The 25,813-nt window shown below is 42.3% G+C and overlaps 1 protein-coding gene across 8 annotated transcripts in view; it reads right to left on the reverse strand.

Annotated features, from left to right (window-relative positions):
• FANCI (FA complementation group I) overlaps positions 1 to 25,813 on the reverse strand; it is a 202,576-nt gene that overhangs the window by 60,954 nt on the left and 115,809 nt on the right. For all 8 annotated transcript variants that reach the window (XM_085849819.1, XM_085849817.1, XM_085849818.1 and 5 more), the window contains 9 exons: positions 20,655 to 20,772; positions 14,928 to 15,050; positions 5,414 to 5,482; positions 5,202 to 5,303; positions 4,812 to 5,012; positions 4,499 to 4,620; positions 911 to 1,069; positions 450 to 629; positions 33 to 199 (listed from right to left, as the gene is read on the reverse strand). In XM_085849819.1, coding sequence (XP_085705945.1) covers positions 33 to 199; positions 450 to 629; positions 911 to 1,069; positions 4,499 to 4,620; positions 4,812 to 5,012; positions 5,202 to 5,303; positions 5,414 to 5,482; positions 14,928 to 15,050; positions 20,655 to 20,772 — 1,241 coding nt within the window. The remainder of the gene's footprint in view (positions 1 to 32; positions 200 to 449; positions 630 to 910; positions 1,070 to 4,498; positions 4,621 to 4,811; positions 5,013 to 5,201; positions 5,304 to 5,413; positions 5,483 to 14,927; positions 15,051 to 20,654; positions 20,773 to 25,813) is intronic.

Here is a 25,813-nt window from a genome sequence, read left to right on the forward strand (position 1 = left end):
CATGGAATACAAAGTGAATTGCATGGAGTTACCAATGGCGGTAAAGAACTGTGGAAGCTTCTCTGAAAAGCGGTGTTGCACTGCTCCAAAGGCTCTCTTGAGGCCCTCGAGGCAAAGTAGGTTGAGAGGCATGTTTTTGTCTTTCCGTCCACTTGACTGTGTGCTAACAGGCACAGACGTGTAATGCCAAAGCATTGTCCTGTTTGGCATCCAAGATCATAATCTTAGTTTTTTTTTTAATGGCTTACTTTATACAATGAAAAAAAGCAGAATTATTGTTAGTCGGGCAGGGGGGCAATATTTGACACCCAAGAACATCAGGATCATTTGGGAAGTTTAGATGACATATATATATATATATATATATATATATATATATATATATATATATATATATATATATATATATAAATATATACATATACATATCTCCCATAACCTTGTTGCACCTGGCAGCTGAGCAAATAAATGTAAAAAGCTTGGCCACATTCTGTCCATCAGGCCCGTCCACCTGGCCAGTCTCCTCAGCCTGTTGAAGTTTGTGCAGTGCGGTGGTGGCTACGTGACGCTGGAGAGCAGCACAAGCTTGCAATTGAACGAGGCCTGTGACATCCTCACGATTGATCTCACTGAAAACGTAACAGGTGCAATTTAATACCATATCCTGTATGTTTTTCTGCAAAAGAAACATCTGAGCAGTATACTGCACCGTCGGCCATTTGGGCTAAACTTTAGATCCTGAGCTTTTGACTACGTTACAAGGTATATAATGCAAGAGATAAACACTATCTCTCTTGTAGAAATAATGAATGAGAAAAACTCAAATTTGACAACACAGTACTTCAAAGTTGAAAATATAACAGCATGCAAGCAGAGCTATGAGCCCAGAAGGTAGACAGGCCAATAACACCTTAAAAGCGCTTTAAGAAGTGAGCCGATGCAGGTGAGCGAGAGAAGACTGCGTGGTGACTTCGCTGCATTCTTCCCTCTTGCCACCTTCTCTTTTAATAGCTCTGCCAACTCCTGGTACCTTTTGAAGAGTCCCAAGACTTGCTCAGACTGTTGAATGCTGTCACAGGACAGGGTTAACTTCTTAACAACAAATGGCATTTCATCAACTTCTCTAAACTATTCACATGGCCCAAACAGTTTAACAAATGTACTACGATAGCATGGCTCAATCGCAGTATAAAACAAACAAGAAAAAGAGCATTAAGAGATTGCAAGCCCTTGCCAGGACTTCTTTTGAGTGGTGTATTTTTAAAGGTTTTCAGGTGAATCCAACAAGGCTGCCAAACCATGTGACCTATGACGTCATAAGTGTGTGTGTGTGTGTGTGTGTGTGTGTGTGTGTGTGTGTGTGTGTGTGTGTGTGTGTGTGTGTGTGTGTGTGTGTGTGTGTGTGTGTGTGTGTGTGTGTGTGTGTGTGTGTCTTTTGTTCCTCATGGATAGGCGGTCATATATGTAAAGTTTCACCTTGATCTTTTCAGTCACTTCAGCGTAGAAGATTTTTGAAAGTAAAAAAAAAGACAATATGGCTGCCGAATCACGTGACCTATGACATCATCAAAAATTGTGTCCATTTTATCTCTTGATGACCCTCGATAATCTTTAAACTGATCGGATGTAGCATTCTACATACGCAATTATGACGTCATAACCAAGGCAAGCACCAATATAACGTCATAAAAAAATACCACACTCATTCCCCATGAGTGCTTGCTATGTGCCACTTGTAAACAAAAGTACACGGACGGATGATCGGTTGGTCGGTCGGTCAGGAGCTCATTTTAATGTCCTCCATCTCCGACCTTGTCGGAGGGGCAGTGGACAATAAATTGAAAAGTCAAAGCATCAGCAGTGTAAATTCTCTTTATATAGAGCACATAAATATCTGTGAAATACTTTCAAAAATAATCAATAAATTAATAGAAATCAACATGCTCGTGTTGCAACAGAATGTTCAATCAATTTTCGTATGGCGAAAATAAATCTCAAATATGTGAAATGTTTTTGTACCAAATTGCTTAACAGATTTTTCAATGCAGCTTGCATGCTGGAAAGGGATTTTTAATTAGGCTAAATGGCATAATCATTATCCATACACTCCAAACGCGGGACAGAGCTAGAAACGGGAAATTATGGACAATTCCTTCCGACAAGAACAGCAGAGGACAAAATGCGGTTATGGAGAACAAACCTTTTCTTGGTTGTAATATTTCATCATTAAGTGAGATTTTAAACTATCACATCTTTCATATGTAGCACGTGGGGGATGGTAGCATCATTTTTCAAGGGCGCAGCTGTGCCGCTGATGCAGTGCCACATGTAGGGTAAAGCAGGAATTTGTAGTTTCACGATAGCTTGCCTACTGTCATGAACAAAGCAGGATTCACATGCACATGTTTAGACGCAGATAAAGATTTAGCATGCACGCAGAATCGTCACATGAAACATTGTATCACAGAGAAAATAAGTGCAGTACACACTGACTATTGCACCATCCATCCATCGGGACAATACTCTGTTCAGAGGATCAGCGCTCTCAAAACAGATCTGCTTATATCCCCCAAAAACTCGAGAATCATTACAACTTTGTTTTCTTGCTCGAGATTTGCAATTGCATTATTTTGCACACACATATATATATATATATATATATATATATATATATAAATATATATATATATATATATATATATATATATATATATATATATATATATATATATATATATATATATATATATATATATCTTCTTCTTCTTCTTCTTCTTTCGGCTGCTCCCGTTTGGGGTCGCCACAGCGGATCATCCGTATGATCCGCATCGTGATTTGGCACATGTTTTTTACGCCGGATGCCATTCCTGACGCAACCCTGGTCGCCTCTTACGACACAGGGATATGGTACACCTATTTTAACCGGGGTATACACCAGCCCAGTACACTGGTACTCATTTCGCCGACCTCAGAAGGATGACAGGCTGAGTCAACCCCCTGGTGTATTAATTCAGTGGCCCAACAGGGCTTGAACTCAGGACCTTTTGGACCCCAAGCCGCTGCCCTAACCACTGCGCCAACACACCAGGCTATATATATATATATATATATATATATATATATATATATATATATATATATATATATATATATATATATATATATATATATATATATATATATATATATATATATATATATATATATATATATATATATATATATATATATATATATAACAAATATACTGTTGCGGATATGGCTCCAAAGGGTTAAAAAATATATAGCATAGTTATTCCCATATTGTGTTTTTAGAACAAGCGTGAGGTAATTAAATGCCATTATAAATATGCGTTGCTACTTTGTACAGCAAGAAATGTGCGACCCACCAAGTGAGTCTCTATCAAAAAAAAATATATCCCTTTTGACTTATTTCATGTTCTTACCTTTGCTTTTGCTTAAAATGTGCTTAAGGAATGTTCGGCTCGACCCACAGACCATAGCTTCGGAGGGAAACGCGGCCCTGATTATCCAGGCCCGAGCACATCATTGACCCAGCCAGGTCGGGGTCATGCAGGGCTGGCCCCACCCCTGGGCTGGGCAGTCACCCAATAATGAATGAGATGGGAGGGCGTGGCACATCACCCATAACACGAAGGTACAAAGTGATAAAGGGGCATGGCGAGAAATGATACAAGCACAAGCGGAGAGCGATTGCAGCGACAGGGTGTGTGAGCTTGTCGAGCTGCCAGGCGATGGTCCGCTTTCACCCAATCTGCCACACTTTGCTTCGCTGGCATCACTCCTGCTCCGAAAGTGCCATGTCTCCTCCCTCTCCTTGCCACCCATGGAGATGGATAAACCATCAGCCTGCCATTAACATTATTGGGCTTGGGCCTGGCAACCTTTGCTCGTCTTGTGGCGACCTGTCTTCTGTTGTGTGTGTCTGAGACCTTAAGGCATAGTTTAGTTAAGGTTCCTGTCTGTCCACTTGGACAGTTTGTGGGCGCGTATTCGGTCGGGGTATTAATTGAATTGCAATCGTCTGTAAACAGTGCTCTCTTACAGTACACAAACAGACTTGTTGAACCTGACTTGGCCTTTGGCTCATCCTGCTTACTTGCGACTGTTTTATCTGGCGACAATGGGAGAAGTATGATTGAGATAGAGATTGGCTGCTGGAGTATTGGAATCACATGGACTTTTTGTTGCTCCACTAAAAGGTAAGATCTGTCCCATGATTACCTTGGAGCATCACTCGCCTAGCACAGATATTTCAATCGTCATGGTAACGCGACTTTGGGCGTGGGACTCCACCGGAAATATCTGCGGTAGGGGGGCTGAAGTGGTCGCTTCATGACTCACCAGATTCAAACAGGCCGTGTGACTGTTACAATACAGTTTTCCCACAATTTATTGCATTGCAGCAGAAGAGTATTCCACTAAGATTCAAGCCCTTCCACTCATGTTATGAATGAGTACATGATATGATACTTACCTTATGTCAGGGCCTGTGAAGTTGTACTCCAAAAGCACCTCATAGACTCCCAACACCAAAACAGCATATATATTGTTCTTCACACCAATACTGATGGACAGAGAGAAGTCCGCAGACTTATCCTGCAAATAATAAATGCATCAAGCTTTTTGTCACTGGGAGTGTGTGATCGAATCCCGATTAATGTACTGTGGCACCTTGTTGTGACTTACATTACAGTGCCAAAGAGGGAATTATTTTAAAAACACCTCAAGACAGGATCAGTCCAGGAAATTGAAATTACATCTCATATGTGGGACAGCCAAATCCATACCAGCTCAAAGTCCTCGAGCTCACTCTTGACCATGCGAACGCTGACAGAATCCAGGAGCTCCTGTAGTTCTCGCAGCACATTATCACCCTCTCCTCCATCATCCTCGTCATGCCCATCCTCACATCCCCCTTCTACCTGAACCTGTATCCGCAATTCTTTCCACTTCCTCACACATGCCTGCACACAGCTTAGTAGATGTGCCTGAGTGGTAGAGAGAGCACAGGTCAGTTATGTGGAAGGAAACACATAGTATGTCAAGAAAATTATAATTTGGTAGGTTTTTACTTGAACAATACCTTTTCTTACCTGAAAGAAGACACCTTTTAAATTAATGTCTCACCAGGAAGAATGAGAATTTGTTTGAGAGGAGTAATGAGATCCATGTCTTACCAGTGGTTCCTGTAAAAACACCTGCTCCCCCTGTCCTGTTATGCATCCTTCGAGGCGCAGTGGAGGCAATATATCCTGCGTTGACTCAACATGCCGTCTCAACTGCCACGACAACAAAATAGACAATCAAGTATTACTCATTTTGCCAAAGTGCAGCAATTTTGAAAGAAAATAGTGCGTTTATCAAAATGTATTGCATTCTTCTCAATCACCTGTTGTAACAGCATTTGCAGAATGGGGGGAGCAAGCTGCGAATTCTTTTTCAAGACATCATAAAGGCCCTGAGGAATAACCATGAAATGCAAAACGACAGAAAACAAGAAAGAAAACGGAGTAAAAACTGAGTACTCCCTTCCTTTGGCACCTGGAGATGACATCATGCATCGCCTAGATATGGAATTGGGAAGGAGCAGTGCACAACAAGCCACAAGGTTGTTGACACCTGATTTTGGCAATATTTACTAAAACGGCTATAGCTTTTATAATTTTCATGTTACAACCTTGATATACATCAAACTGATCCTAAGACAATAGGCTATAACATGCAATAACAAAAAAAAAAACATGTGGCTGATAATTGTAAGTGCAGAACCAATTTTATTACAAATTTTGCCCCCAAAATCCAAATTTTCGCATTTTTCAAATACTTTTAGCATCACTCATCACATGCATAATATAAAAGTATCAAATATTAAGCAGTAAAAAGTTTCTCTGGGGTCTGCTGCAATTATTCATATATAATATATTCTATTATCTAAAAGGTAAATCATATTTTCATCACATTTTGTCCAAGATGTCTGAAAATACCTGAAAATGGTATTATTCAATACTCATGGCAAATGACCATTAATTTCATATGAAATGTCTTTGAAATAATATATTGTTGTAAGGAATTATAATTGTTGATGAGTATATCAATAACACACCGAGATAGATCCAGAATTTTGGAAGGGGTGGGGGAGGGGGTTACAAATACCTATGTACTAACACCCCCTCCCCCTTCCTCAATATCACTAAATACTCTGCACTAAAAAAGTGCCACCCCTAAACCCTGAACCAACCCTAAAATAATGCCCCTGACAAAGAATATTGGATTATATAAGATGATCCCATATGCCACAATAATCCTGATGACTCCCACATTCCTGAGATGGTCCCCACATGTGGCACTGCTACAAATAGCACTCTCATCAGCCATGAGTTTACAATGCAAATGAAATTAGGTCAGTCACACTTGAACAGATGCGATGGACTACACATACTGCAGCATGTTTTATGTGACACCCTCTTCTCTATTAAAATGTAAGTACAAAAATATTTGTTTCTATTTTAAAAAAATTATGAATAGTCTTGTGATGAAGATATATTACCATGCAGCAAATTTTCTGATGGAAAAACATGTGGTATACTGTAGAGAAGGTGACTTTCAAGAACATCGCATAAAGGTTCCTTGCCTATATTCTGCACACCAGCAGCACCATGACAGCCAGCAATACCCTCGTCCAGCAAGTGCACATTGTCTGATAAATACACCAAGGATAGCATCAAAGCTCAAACCCATGCAAGGAGAGGTGAAGGACAAGATCACATGTACCATGTGAAAGGAGATGCACTCATCCCTCAGAACTGGAAGCAGTTTTTGACCCATGGAGAGAACAAGGCAAACTTGGCACGGTACTACACACAGTATATCACAGAAAATGCACCAGAGCTATTGGAGGAAGGACAGACCATTTTTGTCAGTGGTGGTCAAGAAGATCAAGCATCTTCCATTACATGTGAAGGAGTAAAAGAAGTTAGTTCCTTGTGCTCCAACCAAGAAGAAGCAGACAAGAATCATCCTCCATGCTGTAGCTGCAGCAGATGATGGGGCACAAACTATTGTGGTGTGCAGCCCTGATACTGATGTTATTGTCCTCTTAGTTCACTATTGACAAGCAATCAAGACCAAAGAGATCTTCTTTTTGACTGGTCGTGATGGCAGGCACACAGAGCTTACCCATTATATACCTGTGCACACCATCGATGATACACTCACCACTGAACAGCAGACAATTCTTCTGTCAGTCTACTGCGTGACTGGTTGAGATACGGTAAGCTCTTTTTTCGGCCATGGAAAGCACACTGCCTTTAGGATAATGATGCAGAAAGCCGACCAGTTCCAGCCTCTTGGTCTGCTAGGATCTGATGAGCAAAACATTTCAAAGGAGAGAGAAATGGCAGCCACAAAGTTTGTTGGCTACATGTATGGCAAGACAAACCGCATGTCATTGAATGCCCCGAGGTGTCAGAAGACTGGACAGAGGAACATCCAGGGAAAGAAACTACCACCAACAGAAGACGCTTTCAGTCTGCATCAACTTCGCTCTGCTTATCAGCTGTTAATATGGAGACAAGATGCTTACCCTTCTCCAACGTTACCTGATACAACAGCATATACCTTCGAACACAGCCCAGGTGGCACTGGTCTCCAGCCTCAAATGATGAGTCAATCGCCAGCTGCTCCAGAGTTGTTAAATGACCTTGTGTGTGACTGTCAACCCAATACCTGTGCAGTGGAATGTTCTTGCTTGGAGAGTGGCCAACCATGCACAGCAGCATGCACCTGTGAAGCCTTGGTGGATGGAGGGGACAAATCATGTTCAAATCCCTTTACTCTCTCTGCATTTTACAGTGATAATTCAGACTCAGATTTAGACTAGATATCAACATAATATGTAACAATAATGTTGACAGTTTCCTGGCATTTATCTTAGTAACTGATAATTTTGTTAGAAAGATTGCATTTGTACATGGAGAGTTTGTACAAACAGCCATTTTCGTCCTCAATATTTCTTTGAAATTTGTTTTCAACAAAGTACATTGAAAAATTACCATTTAAAAAATATTTATCGTATAATAAGAATTTGTACCCCCCCCCTCCATTTACACAAATCCTGGATCCATCCTTGTGTGGTGTTGATATACTCATCAACAAATATAATTCCTTGTAACAATATAATATTTGAAACAAATTTTTCCCTTAATAAATATGAAATTAATCAAGTTAATGGTCATATGCCATGAGTACTGAATACCATTTTCAGGTATTTTCAAGCATCTTGGACAAAATGTGACGAAAATGTGATTTACACTTAAGATAATACAATGTATTTTATATTAATAATTTCAGCAGACTCTAGAGAAACTTTTTAATGCTTAATATTTGATACTTTTATATTATGCATGTGATGAGTGATGCTAAAAGTATATGAAAAATTTGAAAATTTGGATTTTTGGGGCAAAATTTGTAATAAAATTGGTTCTGCACTTACAATTATCAGCCACATATTTTTTTTGTTATTGCATGTTATAGCCTATTGTCTTAGGATCAGTTTTATGTATATGAAGGTATTGTAACATGATAATTATAAAAACTATAGCCGTTTTAGTAAATATTGCCAAATTCAGGGATCAACGATCTTAATTGACCTATTTCTCAGAATGCCACCATTTCCCAGACTGGCATCATTGGTTTTCATGTACAGGGATAGTAGGTGGTCAATAATAACCACATTAGAAAATGTGGTACTGCTGGTGTGGGTATCTCCCTCTTTTGGTGGCCCCTGCTGCTCCACTATAAAAGAATGCAATTTTAGGCTTCTGAAAAGGAGCTAGATTAAATGCAGGGTGAATCAAAATAGTGTACAGTACAGTATTATAAACACTTTAAAGTGCTGTATTCTGTAGAAGCAAGCTTGGTGTTGGCTTAACGATTAAGGTGGCTGGTTTAAGATCTTATGGTCTTGCTTTTGAGCCCCCTGTTGTGCCGTTGAAATAACACCAGGTGCTTTCAGGATTCATTACTCCCAAAATGACTCAGCCTATCATCCTTCAAGGTCGGCAAAATGAGTTCAAGTTTACTTGGGTAAAATCCATTTAAGTATCCTGTGTCAGAGTGGCAACCCATCCAGGATAGTACTCCTTTGCCAAATTAAACTGCTTCAGCAGCGAGATGTGCCTCAATGGCGTGATGGGAATGATTATTGTATTTTGTAGAAGCTATAATTAATTTGTGTGAAAATTTCTGAATATTATCGTTAAGGTAAGCACTTAACATTCATATTTTTTGCAGGGGAACCTCTGACTGATCTCCACAGGAAATAATCAACTCATATTTGAGCAGAGTAAAAACATCTTAAAGTGTTTTAATCCAGCAGCACAGACCTGAAAATTTTGACTTTGTTCAACACCGACTACATATAAATTTTGACTTGACAGGGTGCTATAACAATCCACCGAGAACAACCCCAAATAGTCTGCAACATCAAATTGTATCAGTTTTATCTGAAGCCACAACTCCTCCAATGCCTTCATATGCAGCACAAAGCTGTAGGAAGCATCATTGGCTGAGGGCCCAGCTGTGCCCATATTACCAGTACGCTGGTACTCATTTCTCTGACCTCGGAAGGGTGACAGGCTGAGTCAATCACACCTGGTGTTAATTCAATGGAAAAAGAGGGCTCACACTAAGGACCCTCAGACCCTAAGCCAGCCACCCTCACCGCTAAGCCAACACCAAGCCTTGGAAGCCACTTTATAAGCTACACTGGCCTGCAAAATATTCACCCCTCTCCAAAGTTTTCACATGTTAATGCCACCTGAGCTTATTTAATGATGCTTTCCAATCAAATTCAAAATATGGTCTTCACAAATGACTCCAAACAGACAAAGCTAAAAAATTTAGCTAAAATGTGAATAACTGAGACTAACAGAGAAAATGAGATGATTCTCAGTTGCATAAGTATTCCACCCCATTTGCCTAATTAACCCTAAATCACTTCAGGAACGATGAAAGCATGCTTCATCTCCAAGGCCATCAAAAGCATGTCAGCAGCGATGCCGGCTCCTGTGGTTCTGCCGAGACATCAAGGGTGTCCCGGTCAAAAGCAACTCCCATTGACTGGTCGAAGTGCCTCTTTTGTAAAAACAAAACGCACAATAATGTGATAGAGATGGTGACTTTTCAAGCTGCTGATGCCATCCTGAACGCCGCAAAAGAACAGGGTGATGAAGACATGTTACTCATACCTCATGGCATTAACAACCATCTGGTAGCAGCAGAGAACAAATGCCATAAAGCATGCTATCTCTTGAATTGAATGCCAGCAAGCCAAACCTGAAGTTTACTGGGTACAAGGAGGAGACGGGGAAACCACATACACGACAGCTTTAAGTGAACCAGCTGCAGAAATTGGAGCCGATTATAAGGTCAGGTCAGGAATGGGAGCATGTACCGGAGCAGCGCGTCAATTATAAGGGCAGGCAAGAACTTCCATATGAGGTTACTGTTGGCCAAATGCAAGGCCATGTCGAAAGAGAAAGGTGTGGATTCAGAATCCTATACTGGTCAGTGACTCAAACTGCGAGTGAAAAATAACACTTTAGCAGTGACATTGTATTCCACCAGCCATATGACCGCTCCCTGTCTGAGTTACTGTACTCCAGCTCCATTTTTATGCATGTCATCAAAAATGCTGCTGACCAGAAGGCTGCTTCGACAACGTTGAAAGATCCAAATGTCTGCCCCAATACACCGACGACACTCACCAATGATGAACAGACACATTTATTGTACTGAACGGCAAAACTGATAAACCTGAAATCAGTGAGTGCCAAGGCCGAGAGAGACGAGAGATGAAGGAGACGTTCTTAAGTTTATGTCCACCATCACATCAGGCATCATGACTGAACCTTCCATATTTGATGGAGAAGGAGATGACGACGAAACCCTGCCACTGATCAACACTGCCACAGGAGTGGTAATGCCTCCAGATCATGCAAAGTGCCTACTCCAATCCTATGAGTTAGGTGAAGCACTGACAAAACCATCACTATGACTGCTGAGCGTGATGTATTTGGAATTCATACCATTTCTACAAGGTCCGGGGACATAAACCTGAAAGAGGTCCTCAGTTATGAATTTGCAACAGTGTCTTACTCTCTTGCACATTCAGGTGGTAATCTTAGAAAAATGACAAAAAGTGTTCTTCTCTCTCCTCTCCATGGCCACTGACTCGGAGCATGTCAGCAGCACGTGATTGATGTCATGGCTTTGGTTCAGATGTTGAAGGCAGGTGATATGTCAACCTTCGGTGTGCTGGAAACCAAGCATGACGACCCGAGAATAGCCCCTTTAGGAAAGAATGGGAACACACATGCTGATGTAGTTTTCGACCAGTACGCTGCCAAGTCGAAGAGAGAGAGAAAGAAAGAGAGAAAGAAAGAGAGAAAGAGAGAGAAAGAAAGAGAGAGAAAGAAAGAGAGAGAAAGAAAGAGAAAGAGAGAGAAAGAGAGAGAAAGAGAGAGTAAGAGAGAGAAAGAGAGAGAAAGAGAGAGAAAGAGAGAGAAAGAGAGAGAGAAAGAGAGAGAGAAAGAGAGAGAGAGAGAAAGAGAGAAAGAAAGAAAGAAAGAAAGAAAGAAAGAAAGAAAGAAAGAAAGAAAGAAAGAAAGAAAGAAAGAGAGAGAAAGAGAGAAAGAGAGAGAAAGAGAGAGAGAGAGAGAGAGAGAGAGAGAGAGAGAGAGAGAGAGAGAGAGAGAGAGAGAGAGAGAGAGAGAGAGAGAGAAAGAGAGAGAAAGAGAGAGAAAGAGAGAAAGAGAAGAAAGAAAGAAAGAAAGAAAGAAAGAAAGAAAGAAAGAAAGAAAAAAGAAAGAAAGAAAGAAAGAAAGAAAGAAAGAAAGAAAGAAAGAAAGAAAGAAAGAAAGAAAGAGAAAGAGAAAGAGAAAGAGAAAGAGAAAGAGAAAGAGAAAGAGAAAGAGAAAGAGAAAGAGAAAGAGAAAGAGAAAGAGAAAGAGAAAGAGAGAGAGAGAGAGAGAGAGAGAGAGAGAGAGAGAGAGAGAGAGAGAGAGAGAGAGAGAGAGAGAGAGAGAGAGAGAGAGAGAGAGAGAGAGAGAGAGAGAGAGATTAAAAAAAAACGAGGAGCATCCATGGTCTTGGAGATCAAAATCAAAGGTTCCGCAACAATTCTGAAGCAGTGGGCAAAATACATTGCAAATCCGAAGATCATAAACAATTTCGATGCATTCAATGCTGAACGTTGGTGCCAGATGGAACAAGAGAATCTGCCGGTAGGACAGCAAATTGTTCTTGGTGGCAGCTTCAAGAATGGCAGACGGGCGGTTTTGTTGACCAAGGGGATGGGAGGATTTGGTACCACTAGTATCAGACCGTGAGGAAGCCGATTCCGAGAATGGGTATGGTAACAATAGTGAGGAAGATACAGTACTTGAGGACAGATGTCAATGGACTTGATATCGCAAGTACAGTCATGCGCCGCTTAACGACGTTCCGGGCAACGATGGATCGCAAATACAACAGATCTGCCAGCTCTGAAAAAAAAAATAATGTAGCTGAAAAATTCCTATCGCAGAATGATGTAGCCGACATAGCGCTGCCAGTCGTATAAAAATAGCACATACAATTATGTACACTGTACAGTACATAATACCTCATAATGATAATAAACGACAGTGTGGCCCTGTTATAATGCGATCGTTGAGGTCCATAAAATGTCATCGCGAAAAAAGCAGGGTCGTGCTAAATCGGGATTGAAGGAAATCGGCTTTCAAAATGAACAAATGTTTGCAAGTTTACCTTCCAGAAAGTAAATTACCTTTGAATTGAAGAATTCCACGAATAAATCGTTGTTGTTAGTCGAAATTAAAACATTTATTTTTTGTTGAAGTTTTTTTGTTGTTAAAACAATCGCACTGTTCCCAAAATATATATCACAATTGACAGGTGCTCGTTTCTTCATTTTTAAATTATAACATCGACGCAATGATTACGTATTTATAAAATCCAAACGCTATTTATTCACCTTTCTATAATCAATGCGAGAGGAGATTGTAAGCTGCTGCTAACAACACCGATGACCGTCATGAACAGCACAAAGGTAAAACTAACGTGTCTTCCGTCTCTCTTGGATGCGTGTTACAACTGCCGACAGTATTCAGTACAGTGACATGCTGTACAGGTTTGTATCCAAGGAGCAATAGGCTACACCATATAGCCTAGGTGTCGAGGTTTGTGTTAGTACGATGTTTGAAAATGATGTTCGAAAACGAAAACGAAAACGAAAAAAATAAATAAATGTTCGCACAATGACGACGTCGCTTAACGACGCATTTCTCAGAACGTAACCCCGTCGTTAAGTGGCGCATGACTGTACATGCACTTGAAACACAGGATTGTTTAAACGAGCATGCAGAATAAAATGTGATTAACTTGAAAACTAAATATGTGGGTGATAGCTTAAGTCAGAATTTACTCTGGCATGATGTACACAACCTCTTCTACACTTTGTGCCAACAAATTTAACCCACTTATTATTCTGTGATGATGATGCTGAATTTTAATAGTCCATAACTGGATGGCTGACCAGTAGATTATTTTATACAAAACCAGGAAATGTTTTGTTTTTTAGTGAGAGACACTTTTATTCCATAGCTGAGATTTCTTATATAATTAGTAATTTTTCACTGTGCTCTGCGTATTTACTCTTGTTGCCTTGTTTGAAGTTCTGAAATAAAGCTTCCTCATTCTTAATTCCTCAGAAGGGTGACAGGCTGAGTCAATCCCACCTGGTGTTAATTATGTCACCTGGTGTTGATTATCGGTGGTGTTGATTATCGGTCATAATCAAGTTCGTACTGCAGCATATCAGTTTTTTAAAACACTGACAAAAGTCTGTAAAATTGTAGTCACGTGACCTTTTGATCTCAAACGACCTCATACCAGGGTCAACATTATATTTGTATGCCTGGTGTTGGCTTAATGGTGAGGGTGGTGGGCTTAGGATCCTAGGATCCTGAGTTCAAATCCCACTCGGCTGTTGAAGGAATACCAGGTGGGGTTGACTCTGCCTGTCATCCTTCCGAGGTCAGTAAAATGAGTGCCAGCTTGCTGCTAACCTGTGTCGGAGTGGCGACCTGTCCAGGATTGTGTCCAATAGCCAAGGGGACTGTTTAGGCAGCACCAACGCTCTGCACAGAGTATGGTCCCAATGGATGGATGGATTATATTGGTGTCATTAACTAACCTTGTGCATTTAAAGGCAAATCTAGGGCTACTTAAATCACCACAATTGGTTGAAGAATAGCAAAGATATAAGCAATTATGTTTTCTTTCCCAAATATTTTCAGTTAACCTGTGACACCCCTGAGCCAACAAAAAGACTTCCAGATAAAAACTCACACCACAATTTGACCTTACATACTACCTGGAGTTATTCCAGGAGGACTATTCAGCACTTTGTCAAGTCAAACCTTAGATGTAGTGAGTGTTGAACGAATTCCATTTTTAGAGCTCTTACAAAATTTGGCTCCTGGACTACTGTACATTAGTCTGATTCACCCTGTATTTTCATGGCCTATTGCATTGCTGATAAAAGCCCACCTACATTGTCAAATGACCTTCACAACGTGGGTAATCTGTTTATACCCAAGTCTGGTCTATAGGTGATGACACCACATACTATGGTTTACTCTTCATGTACTGTAGGGTAAGTTGGGATGGAAACTAAAAAGCTGCCTATGAAAAGGCACAACACCAAATCTCTGGTAATCAAGTAAATAAAAATAAATAGCATCAAGTAATGATTACATAAGTAGAATTTATTATATTAAATCTGACATAATAGTGTCTGCCACATTTCTGAAATTAGAATTTGTGAATGTATTTGGTACCTCGTAAAGGAGCAGACGTACATCCGCTTGTTGTGCAAGACCTCGGCGCAGACTGCTTAGTATCTCCAGGCACAATGCTTCATTGGCTGCGGAATTTAACTTTGCGTGCAATGCTCCCTGCAGCTGATATCATAAGTCACGTCAGATGTGCCAAACGTACCAAGCATCATAGAACCGAAAAGTGGAAATATAATTAAACAGTCCATGTTAAATAAAGCCTGGCCGTGTGTTCAGCTTGGTGAAAACAAGGAGAGGTATATTTGGAAAAAAAAACCAACCAATCAGAAAATGAAAGGAAAAGCAAAATAAGTTTTTTTTGTAAAGAAAGAACTCTAAAAACGGGAGGGAGATTTCAAATCATCACAGGCATAACAACACAATCTTACAAGGAAACATTTTTTTCCAATAAACTGGCATTGCGAGCTGTTCTTTAAAAAATTTGAACAAACAGAAATAAACTTTGACTGCTTTCAACCTTTATTGAACACCAAGATTGAAGTGGAAATGAGAAGAGCCAAAATAATGTTTTGCGGGGGAAAGTCAATAACATCTGGTTGAACTTCTAAGTCGTGAATAGCATTCGGTGAGTGATAACCCTGTCTGAAAAAGCAGGGTATGGCATGGGGTTAACTGGAACGAAAACATAAGAAAACCGTGTGCACATTTCATGGGCGATTATGTCTTACCTTGCATTTACGCAACTGATCTTTGGATACACGAACAAGCAGAAGACAGAGTTCTGACTGTTGCATACATGGTGTGTACGTGAATGTATAAAATAGATAATAAAAACAATGTCACACGCAGGGTGACCCATATCTTGCCAAAAGGTGACCACGTGTGACTTCTTTAAGGTCACACTGAGGTGAACAGAGCTGCTATCCACCAGGAGCGACTCCTTGAGGAATATCTGCCTACGAGAGATTCCGATGAGAATCGTTCTACAGAGTAACCATGAAAAATATGCGTTTGCCTCGTAACGTCACCAAATGACGTCATAATGTCTCAAGCTTGACATATCTAGAAAGCACTCATCGAGGTGTTCAATTTGAGGTACTACACGATATGGTTCCGAAAACTTGAAAATTTGACCTTGGGGTCAAATATGTTTGACCTCAGGCGGGAACCATGAAGGTCAAGGCCAATCGCCACCAAAAAATAATCAGCTGAGCGCCAGACCATGAACTATATTCCCATGAAGTTTGAAGTGGATCCGATCAAAATTACTCAAAAAATAAGGGTTTCGTCGACTCCCCTGATTTGTGACAAAGTGACCTTGACCTTTGACCTTCAAAATTTTGTGCACTGAGAGGGACCTCTATAGGCCTTTGATATGCGAAGTTACAAAAATTTCCAATGATAACTGTGCTCTGCAGAATTTTTTATACGTGATTACAGACAAACAAACAAACAAACAAAAAAAAACATACAAGCTGACTAACATATCTTGCAAAAACTTCGTTTTGGCAAGATAATAAAAACAACAACTTGAGGTTTCAGTAGAAACTATTGAAAGCACTTTAAAAAGGGGGCGGGGGGGGGACTATATCAAATCCTTAAAGAGATTACACCCAAGGAAGGAGTTGCAGACTCCCAGTTAACATGAACAGTAAACAGAAGTCACAAATACCCTAGGTTTTCATTAGAAGCCATTTGTCGCTTGAGCTCTGGCGGTTGCCACCTCGTCAGTCTCTCGTCGATTACTTGCCGAGCATTTCTTTTAACAAAATAAAAAGTATTAAAATATGGATAGATGAGTTTGCACTCAATTTTATTCAATCAAAGTAACGAACGTTGACTAGGCAAAGAAACCGATTGTGATATATATATATATATATATATATATATATATATATATATATATATATATATATATATATATATATATATATATATATATATATATATATATATATATATATATATATATATATATATATATATATATATATATACATACATATACATACATACATACACTATAGTTAGTTTTATGACTTATTCCGTTCTTGAATTTCATGGACCAAACATCAGCAAAGACATGCCTTTAAAAGGGATAATTATGTCCCTTTGAGTCACACGTGGTTGTTGGTGTATTCATCAACCCAATTTCACGAAGACAGACGAGGGAAGCCAATCAACCTTACTATGTTAGTCATTTCGTTATGAGAACAGGACAACGTTGGTAAATAGACATCGCTTTTACCGATATTGGACCAACTTCTGAAATTCTCTTGCGACTATTCTAACCTTAGCCAACATTGGGGCAATGTTAATGTGTTCGCTGGGGAAGCATGGGCTCAAAAATGAAAGCAACTCAAACTTCACTCTTAAAATTTGGTTTTGGGAATCCAACATGAGATGCAGATATCGTCAAAACAAATACATACATACATACCGAGAATTGGTGTCTGTTTCTAAGATAATTTTCACTGGCAATTAGCATTACTACAGGACAATAGTTTTTGACAGAAGTAATAGCTTTTTAAAAGGTATCAACAAAGCCACACAAATATGCATATACAGTTCTGTTCACCCTAACGAAGAGGACTTTTTTTTCAAAATTGGAATTGGTTTCCCACCCTCAAAACCCCCTCCATCCTGCAGTGGTTAAACCATTTGTTATGGTGAAAATTGCAAGCAACCTTCCAACCTTCGTGAAAAAGGGGGGTGGAGGTTGGGGGGGGGAGGATGGGTGGAAAATTTTTGTGCCTATGAACTGACCCTTGTACATATGCAAAATTTGGTGAAGATCATCCAAGCCATTTTCAATTCTTAAAGACACACACTCAGACAGGCATGCACCTCCACCAAATTTTAAGAGGACCGGTTGTCTAGCAGGTGATATTAATTTGATCTTCTATATTTTTCGATAAATTTTGTGTTTGTTACCAGAAATGTGTGACAAATTCTTTCTTTTTCTTTTCTTTTATCTCTTTTACTTGTTATTTTTCTCTTTCTTAAACAATCTGTCTTGGAGAAGTGAATTCTTGCAGAAAGTTTTCTGTAAAGCTCATTTGGCTGCATCTCGATGGGTTTGAGGGTAGTGTAGTAGTGGCTGAAATCCAAATCCTATCCAGGTTCAGATCATCCATATATGTCTGTTTGGGTTCCTCCTGTAACTCCAGTGCTGGATTTGGTCTTCCATTTGATTACCACTTTATGTGCAAAACTGTTCGAGCTTAATTAAAGTTAAAAGGTAATCTGCCATTGAATCAAAACTGTAGGGGCATGTATTGCCTTTGTTTTCTTTGTGTCCAAATTATAACTGAAAAGTTTAAATGCTTATGACAGTGACATTGTCCCAAAAACATAACGAGAGAAAGAAAGAAGACAAACAAGTGGATGGCAGAAAAATGTGAAATTAATTAATTTAATTAGTGTGATTCAAACTGATAGAAGATTGTCTCACTTTCTTGGTAATCCTCAGTGGAGAGATCAGAATGTGTGTGTGTGTGTGTGTGTGTGTGTGTGTGTGTGTGTGTGTGTGTGTGTGTGTGTGTGTGTGTGTGTGTGTGTGTGTGTGTGTGTGTGTGTGTGTGTGTGTGTGTGTGTGTGTGTGTGTGTGTGTGTGTGTGTGTGTGTGTGTGTGTGTGTCTGCCAAGTAAAGTTAATGGTCCAATCTTGACAATTTGTTCTCATACACTTCAGTCAATGACTGCTGGATAAGAGTAAAAGAACAATAGCATTCTTCTTGGGAGCAATCTTAAATAGATGACCATGGTTTGAAAGTGTTCACGAAACAAATGTATTGTTACGAATTCTGGCCTAAATCACGAATCGGCCACGTAACTCGAATCGCGACACGTCGCCCACCGGAATGGACAATTTAGTCGTGACCCTCCGGGAACTACCGCCCGGAGCCAGTCACGGGTGGGGGTTTCACCTCACCACAACTCAGTCCGCATTCTACCCGCGCAAAATAGGGTCCGATCGCCGAATGGTCAATTTACCTAAGTACTCGTGCGAGTAGCATACCGAGGAGTTGTACCACGCCACAGGTCAACTCCGGACACGAACCGCTTAAGCGGCTCGTTCCGCACTACAGGGATAACCGAGCGGAGTTATCATCGACCTTGACGGTTCAAATTTATTATTGGGTGTTTTAAACCCACTATCAATCCCTTACGTGATGCAAGATGGAGATTCAATAAAAGGAAGGAGACGAAGCAAAGCGGGAAACAGTTCAACAAGCAATGCACTTTATTTACACACACACACACACACACACACACACACACACACACACACACACACACACACACACACACACACACACACACACACACACACACACACACACACACACACACACACACACGCACGCACGCATATACAGCCATACAGTCAAAATGCAAAAAAAGCAAATGCAATACAACCGAATATTATTATTTACACAAGCACACTTATACAGTTCTAAACTTGACGGACTGGCGCCACACACACACATTTACACAAAACCCAAAAGAAAAGAAAGTCGTGACTTCCCTGCGTGCCGTCGAGTCCCCCTCCCGAGACCTCAGCGTGGTCGCGCCTGGTTCCAATCTCCCTCGCGGCCGGCGAATCCTCTCCGGCACTCCTCGTCCGGTCGCGTAGGCTCACGCCCCACAGCCGGCTCTGCCGCGTCTCACGTCCGTGCCTCCCGCGTGGCAGGCGAGAATTCTATCACTGAGCCACCAAGGACGACCTCACGACCACTCCAATTCCAACTGCTCTCTCCCTCTTTGACCTCTCTCCACCTTTTTGTCGAGCGGGCTCCGCCTCGTTTTCGGCCCCGCCTCGTTTTCGGCCCCGCCTCCCTTCGAGCTTCTGCTAGAAGCCTCTCGAAGGGGGGCGTGCCCTCTTGCTCTCCCTCCACCCCGCGCCGTGCGGGGGCTGGGGGAGTCAGTTTTGGCTCGGGGCCAGGGAATTATTCCCCCAAAATGAGACCCCTCCCTTACATGACCTCTGACCTTTGATCTGCATCACCCTTCCTCCACTCCAAAGCACGGGGAAGATCAGGTGGGAGAATCAGGTGGGAAAATCAGGCGGGAAAAGTCCGCGCAGGCTCCGCAAGAGCTTTTGTTCTGGCAATCCTGTGTGCGTTCCTGGACGGTTTCCACCACGGAAATCATCGCCGCGTGGTCCATGGTGGACGGCGTTCATAAGTGCGGGTAGTGGCGAAGATGGTGGTGGTTGTTGTGGTGAGGGTTGGACGTGGTTGTTTGGTGGTTGGTGGGCATTGTTTGAGAATGGCGGGTGAGGCGATGCATGCGGAGTTGGGTTGTGGAGGTGAAGGTTGTGGCGGTTTGGTGGAGTTGTTCGGGGGCGTTGTTGATGGTGGCTTAATGGTCGAAAATAACAATAGAGAAAGAAAAATGGCTAACTCAAAGCGTCGCAGCCCGGATGAATCACACATATTCCCTCTATACAACGGGTTTGGGCTAACTACACATGGACTTACCAATATATCTCACCTGAGGACTCTATGGTGTAATGCGAATTTCCTCAACCGTAACAGTATGCAAGACCTTAGCCAACAGACAAAAAGTTGCCTTTATTGGTTCCGAACAGCATAACTGAATTTGATGCCTGAATATGCTCAGAATGGTCTCACAGAGCTTCCAGGAACTTTGGTGGTCCACCAACCCTTCTCCTGGAAGACAACTACTTGCTTCACTCATTAAATCACCTACCCATACTTTAAAACCCCAAATACCTGATCTAAATGAAAACATGTTCGCTTACCTGGGTGTCCGTGATTAGTTGGCTGGCAGGCTGGCTGCATGGCAGACTGCCTTGAACCTTGAAGTTTTTCAACAAGAGCAGGAATCCCGTTGCTGATGATTTTCGTGCCTCAAGCTCCCTGGAGAAGATCGAGGCCACATGTAGTGAATGAGGGTGGAATAAAAATGATAATACCAATATATTTGATGGGTTATCAAAGCAGCTTCAAAACCGATGGACAGATATCTCATTTTGGAAAAGAAACAGTGATATATAATATGATCCCTAGAGGTCAAAACAATCTAGAAAGTTCAAATAGAATTCCAAATTCAGTCAAATGAGCAGAAAACGACAATGTTTTGAAAAACAAAAAACAAAGAATATGGATGTACAGGTAGTGGACATAAAAAAAATATGGAAACACCAATGTAGTCACTTAATATGGTGTTGGGCCACCATGTGCGGCCAGTACGGCCTGTAAGCACCATGGCAGGGAGTCCACCAGCGTCTCAAATTCTGCAGGAGGGAGGTGGCACCATTCTTCCAGGAGAAAGTCAATCAACTCACATCCATTTGAAGGAGGTAGAAAACGCTCTCTCAGGCGTCGTTCCAGAATATCCCATAAATGCTCGATTGGGTTCAGATCTGGTGACTGAGAAGGCTATGACAGATGGATAACATCAGTGACATGCTCAACAAACAATTGGGAACCACAGTGCTCTGTGGATGGGGGCATTTTCATCCTGGAAGAGACACCTCCTGACAGGAAAGAAATGCTGCAGCATGGGATGAAAATGATCACTCGGTACCATTAAGTAGCGATTGGCATTCACCTTGCCTTCTGAGAGAATGACTGCACCCAATCCACGCCAGAAAAATGTTCCACACAACATTACAAAACCACCAAAACCTTTCACTCTTGGAATTAAACAATCAGGGTTGTGGAGTTATTTAGGTTGGAGTGACAAGTGCACTCATCCATTTGTCGAGAACATGGTGAAGGATGATTCATCTGACCATATCACATTTCTCCCATGCATGGTAGTCCACTTCCTATGTTCTTTGCACTACTGGACTCACAAACATGCAATGCCAGGTATGATGAGCAGTTTCTGCACTGCAACCCGACTATGATATCCAACTATATGGAGTTCTTGGCAGATCGTTTTTGACGAAACTGGCTGCTCGTGTCCCAGGTTGAAATTTACAATGAATTGATCTGCAGTTGCTCACCTGCTTTTCCTTGCACTTCAAATTAATATAATGCATAGATATCATGATCCCGGAGCATGTGCTTCCCCCTTTGCCAATGTCGTATTTCCCTCAGAGTTCCATGCTGATATCACCTTAGACACCGTTGCTCATGAAACATCAGCCAGTTGAGCTGTCTGTCACTGAAGCTCCTGCCAAACACACCCTCTAAAAACACATTCTCCTCCTCTTCCCTTTATAAGGGTTGAGGTCTGATGGCACCAAGCTTCTGCCCTTCCTTGACTAGAATACTCCTCCACCTCCCTCTACACTCAGCCATCTCCCTCCACTCTCCAACCACCCCTATCTGACGGATATCTCTCCTCACACAATCCTCCCATCTCAACCACGGTCCACTTCTTTTCCTCCTACCTTGCTCCCTCAATCTATCCACTCTCTGCCATTCTCTCTTCCCTATCCACACCAAGTGTCCAGCCCAACTCAGCCAGCATTTCACCAATCTCCCCATCAAGCTCACCTACACACCAATCTCCTCCCTCAGTTCATCCATCCTCCATCTGTCCACCATATTCACTTCCGCAATCCTCCTGATCCAGTTGTTCTCGCAAATCTGCAGCCTTTGTTGTCTCTGTCAGTGCCACCCTCTGCAGGCCGTAAAGGTAGGCCAGTGTTACACACGACATCAGAACCTGCCCTTTCAATTTTCTTGACATCTTTCTGTCTGCCATTACTCCCTCCAACCCCATCCACACATTCACACCGACATGATTCCTCTTCCACACCTCTGCCTCCGACTTACCATCCCATCACTATTCCTCCCAGATACTCAAACCTATTTCCCTGCCTCATGATATTCCCTGCCTTCCCCTCTAACATGATATTCATATATTTTCTCTGCTGCCCGATCAACATCACCTCAGTCTTCTCCAAACTAATCTTCAGCACATGCTTCCCAAATGCCTCCTTCCACTCCCTTAGTACCTCCAACATCTCCCACCCACTCTCCACCATAACAGCCAGATCGTCAGCATGAAGCATCCTCCCCCATACTACCTCTCAAGCTCACCTTCTTGCTTACCAGCTCAATCATCATGACAAATACGAGTGGGCTGAGAGCGCTTCCCTTCCTCAAACCAATGTTTATGCTGGACTCCTCATATCAGACATCCCAGGATCAACTAAAACTCTTCCCTTTGTTCCCTTGTACATCCGCTTCCACCAACCTGACTTATGCTTCAGGCACTCCCATCCATCTCAGTGTAGCCATCACCATCTCTCTCGAAACAGTGCCGTCGACCATCTCCAGGTCCACAAAGCCAAATGGCGTCTCATTTTTCTTACACCTCCAACCTCTTCTCCACCAGCTGCCTCAGAACGAACATCCCATCCGTTATCCCCCTACCTCTTCTAAAGCCTGCTGCTGCTCTTCTCTAATCTCCATCTCCTCACTCTTCCTTATCCTCCCGTCCATTACATGACTTAAGAGCGTCATTCTCCTGTACTTCCATAGATCTTTAGCATCACCCTTCCCCTTCCATATCGGCACAATTAACCCTGTCCTCCAAGCTTCCGGAATTGAACCCTCTCTGTCATACATTTATGCAACAGCCTCTTCATCCAACTGACTCAGACTTCTTCCGCTGCAATTATAGTCTCTGTACACACCTCATCAATGACTGGGGCTGTTCCCTTCTTCATCCTTTTCAATGCTGTCCACACTTCCTCCTCTGTGATCTCCACCAACTCCAGTTTCCCCTCTTCATAACACGGTAGCTCCACATTGTTATTGCTTCCTTCCCGGTTCACCAGCTCTTTGAGATATCCTTCCACACCTTCAAAACTGCCCCCATCATTGTCACTAGCCTCCTGCCATAATATATAATCACTGCCCCCCTCCCCCCCTTTCATGTACTTGCCATCTCATCCCTGCCTTGAGCTAATTTATATATAATCTTCCTCCCACCATCCTTTTCCAACTTGTTGTACACCTCCTCTTCCATAGTATTCCTTGCCTTATCCACAGCCCTCCTTGCTGCTTTCTTTTTCTGTCCAGACAGGTGCCTCCCCATATCCTTGATCACCTCGATCCTCCTTTTCACCAACTGCTTTCGCTACCTTCTCCATCCACCATAACTGGTTTCTATCCCTCGACGATGCAGCCTTTCCTGACATCCTTCCACACAAAACTTCTGCAATTCCCGTAAATGCCTTTCCGTACTTCTTCCACTCCTCCTCCAAACCTTCAGCTCCTTCGCCAAGTTGCTCATACATAGCCCTCAACCTCTCTTTACACTCCACGAGGATGTTTCCCCAACACTTCCCCCACCTCATAATGTACCGACCCCAAACTCCCTCCTTTCCTTCATCCATACCACAAACACCACAAGCTCATGCTGGTGGTAACATGCTCTCCTGCCACTGCCTTGAAATCCATAACCCTCCACAACTGTCACTTCCTTACCAGCACCAAATCCAATTCTGTTCTATGTTGTCCACTCCGATAAGTAATCTTGTGGCTTTCCCGCTTTTGAAAGAATGAAAAACTATGACCATCCCATTCCTCACCACCAGCTCCACCAGCTCTTGACCCTCTATTCCTCGTTCCCGACCCAAATTTTACAACACATTTCTCTTCACCCAGCTCTGTTACTCACATGTGCACGTTAAAAATCCCCTGCAATGCAGGGCATCACCTCCAGCTCAACCATTCCCATCATCCTCTCAGTGCATCCATGAATTCCTGCTTCTCTGCCCAAGTCGTTCCTGTATGTGGCCCATATAGACACATAACATAAACCATTTGTCTGTACCAACACCCATGCCAGAACTATCTGTCCCTCCCATCTTTCCACTCTGACCACCTGCTTGGTGTTCTCTTCCAATATGATTATTCTCACACCATTACTCCTTCCATCCCCACCTGTGTGCAACAGCTTGCATCACCCGACCAACCTTCTCCCTCTTTTTCCTTTTCATTTGGTCACACACACACACACACACACACACACACACACACACACACACACACACACACACACACACACACACACACACACACACACACACACACACACACACACACACACACACACACACACACACACACACACACAACACATCCAAACCTCATCTCTGCATAATCTCCACCACTTCAACCCCTCTCCCCCCATTGATCCCACATTCAAACAACCGAGCCAGACCTCGCTTCTGAATCACTGCCGTGCTGACAGAGCTAGTACAATATTGGATAATTTGGGAAGTTCAGGTCATCAATCAGCAATGCTTCCCTGGCTGACCTGCTGGACACACAACTCCAGCATACTGTCCCCATCCTATCCTGTACACACACACACGCGCACGCACACACCTCGTTCGCTGCTCACCTCCCAAACTTGTTCTCATTTTCAGCCTCAACACTTGACTCCTCTCCCCCATCTACAGTGCCTTCGGAAAGTATTCACACCCCTCGACTTTTGTCATATTTTGTTGTATTACAGCCAAAATTTAAAATGGATTGCATTGAAATATTTTATCACCGATCTATAGGTCAGGACAGGTCAGGACAGGTCAGGACAGGTCAGGACAGGTCAGGTATGGGAGCATGTGCCAGAACAGCGCGTCGCTGCGTCCACTTTCTGCCGGGACTCCAGGGGCCTCCGTCTGGCCTTCCCCCAGGCAGATGCCAGGCCCATCCCCATCTGCTTGAAATGCTGGTCAACCTGCTGCAACCACGAGGCAAGTGGTCAGACCATTGGCCTCCTCCACTCACGAGACTCCCTCGCTGAGAGAATCTGGTGAGCAGGATCAGCGTCAGGAAAACGAGCCACATGTCCATACAGCCGCAACTGACGCTCACGGACCATGCAGGAAACAAATCTCATCCGAGTCTCTCTCAGGAACCGCTTGTTGGACACAAAATCTGACCAGCGATAGCCAAGGATTCTCCGAAGAGACCTGGTACCAAAGGA

This window comes from Eptatretus burgeri, chromosome 12, assembly GCF_056783735.1.
Source record: "Eptatretus burgeri isolate ZD-2024b chromosome 12, Ebu_testis_v1, whole genome shotgun sequence".
Taxonomy (NCBI): domain Eukaryota; kingdom Metazoa; phylum Chordata; class Myxini; order Myxiniformes; family Myxinidae; genus Eptatretus; species Eptatretus burgeri.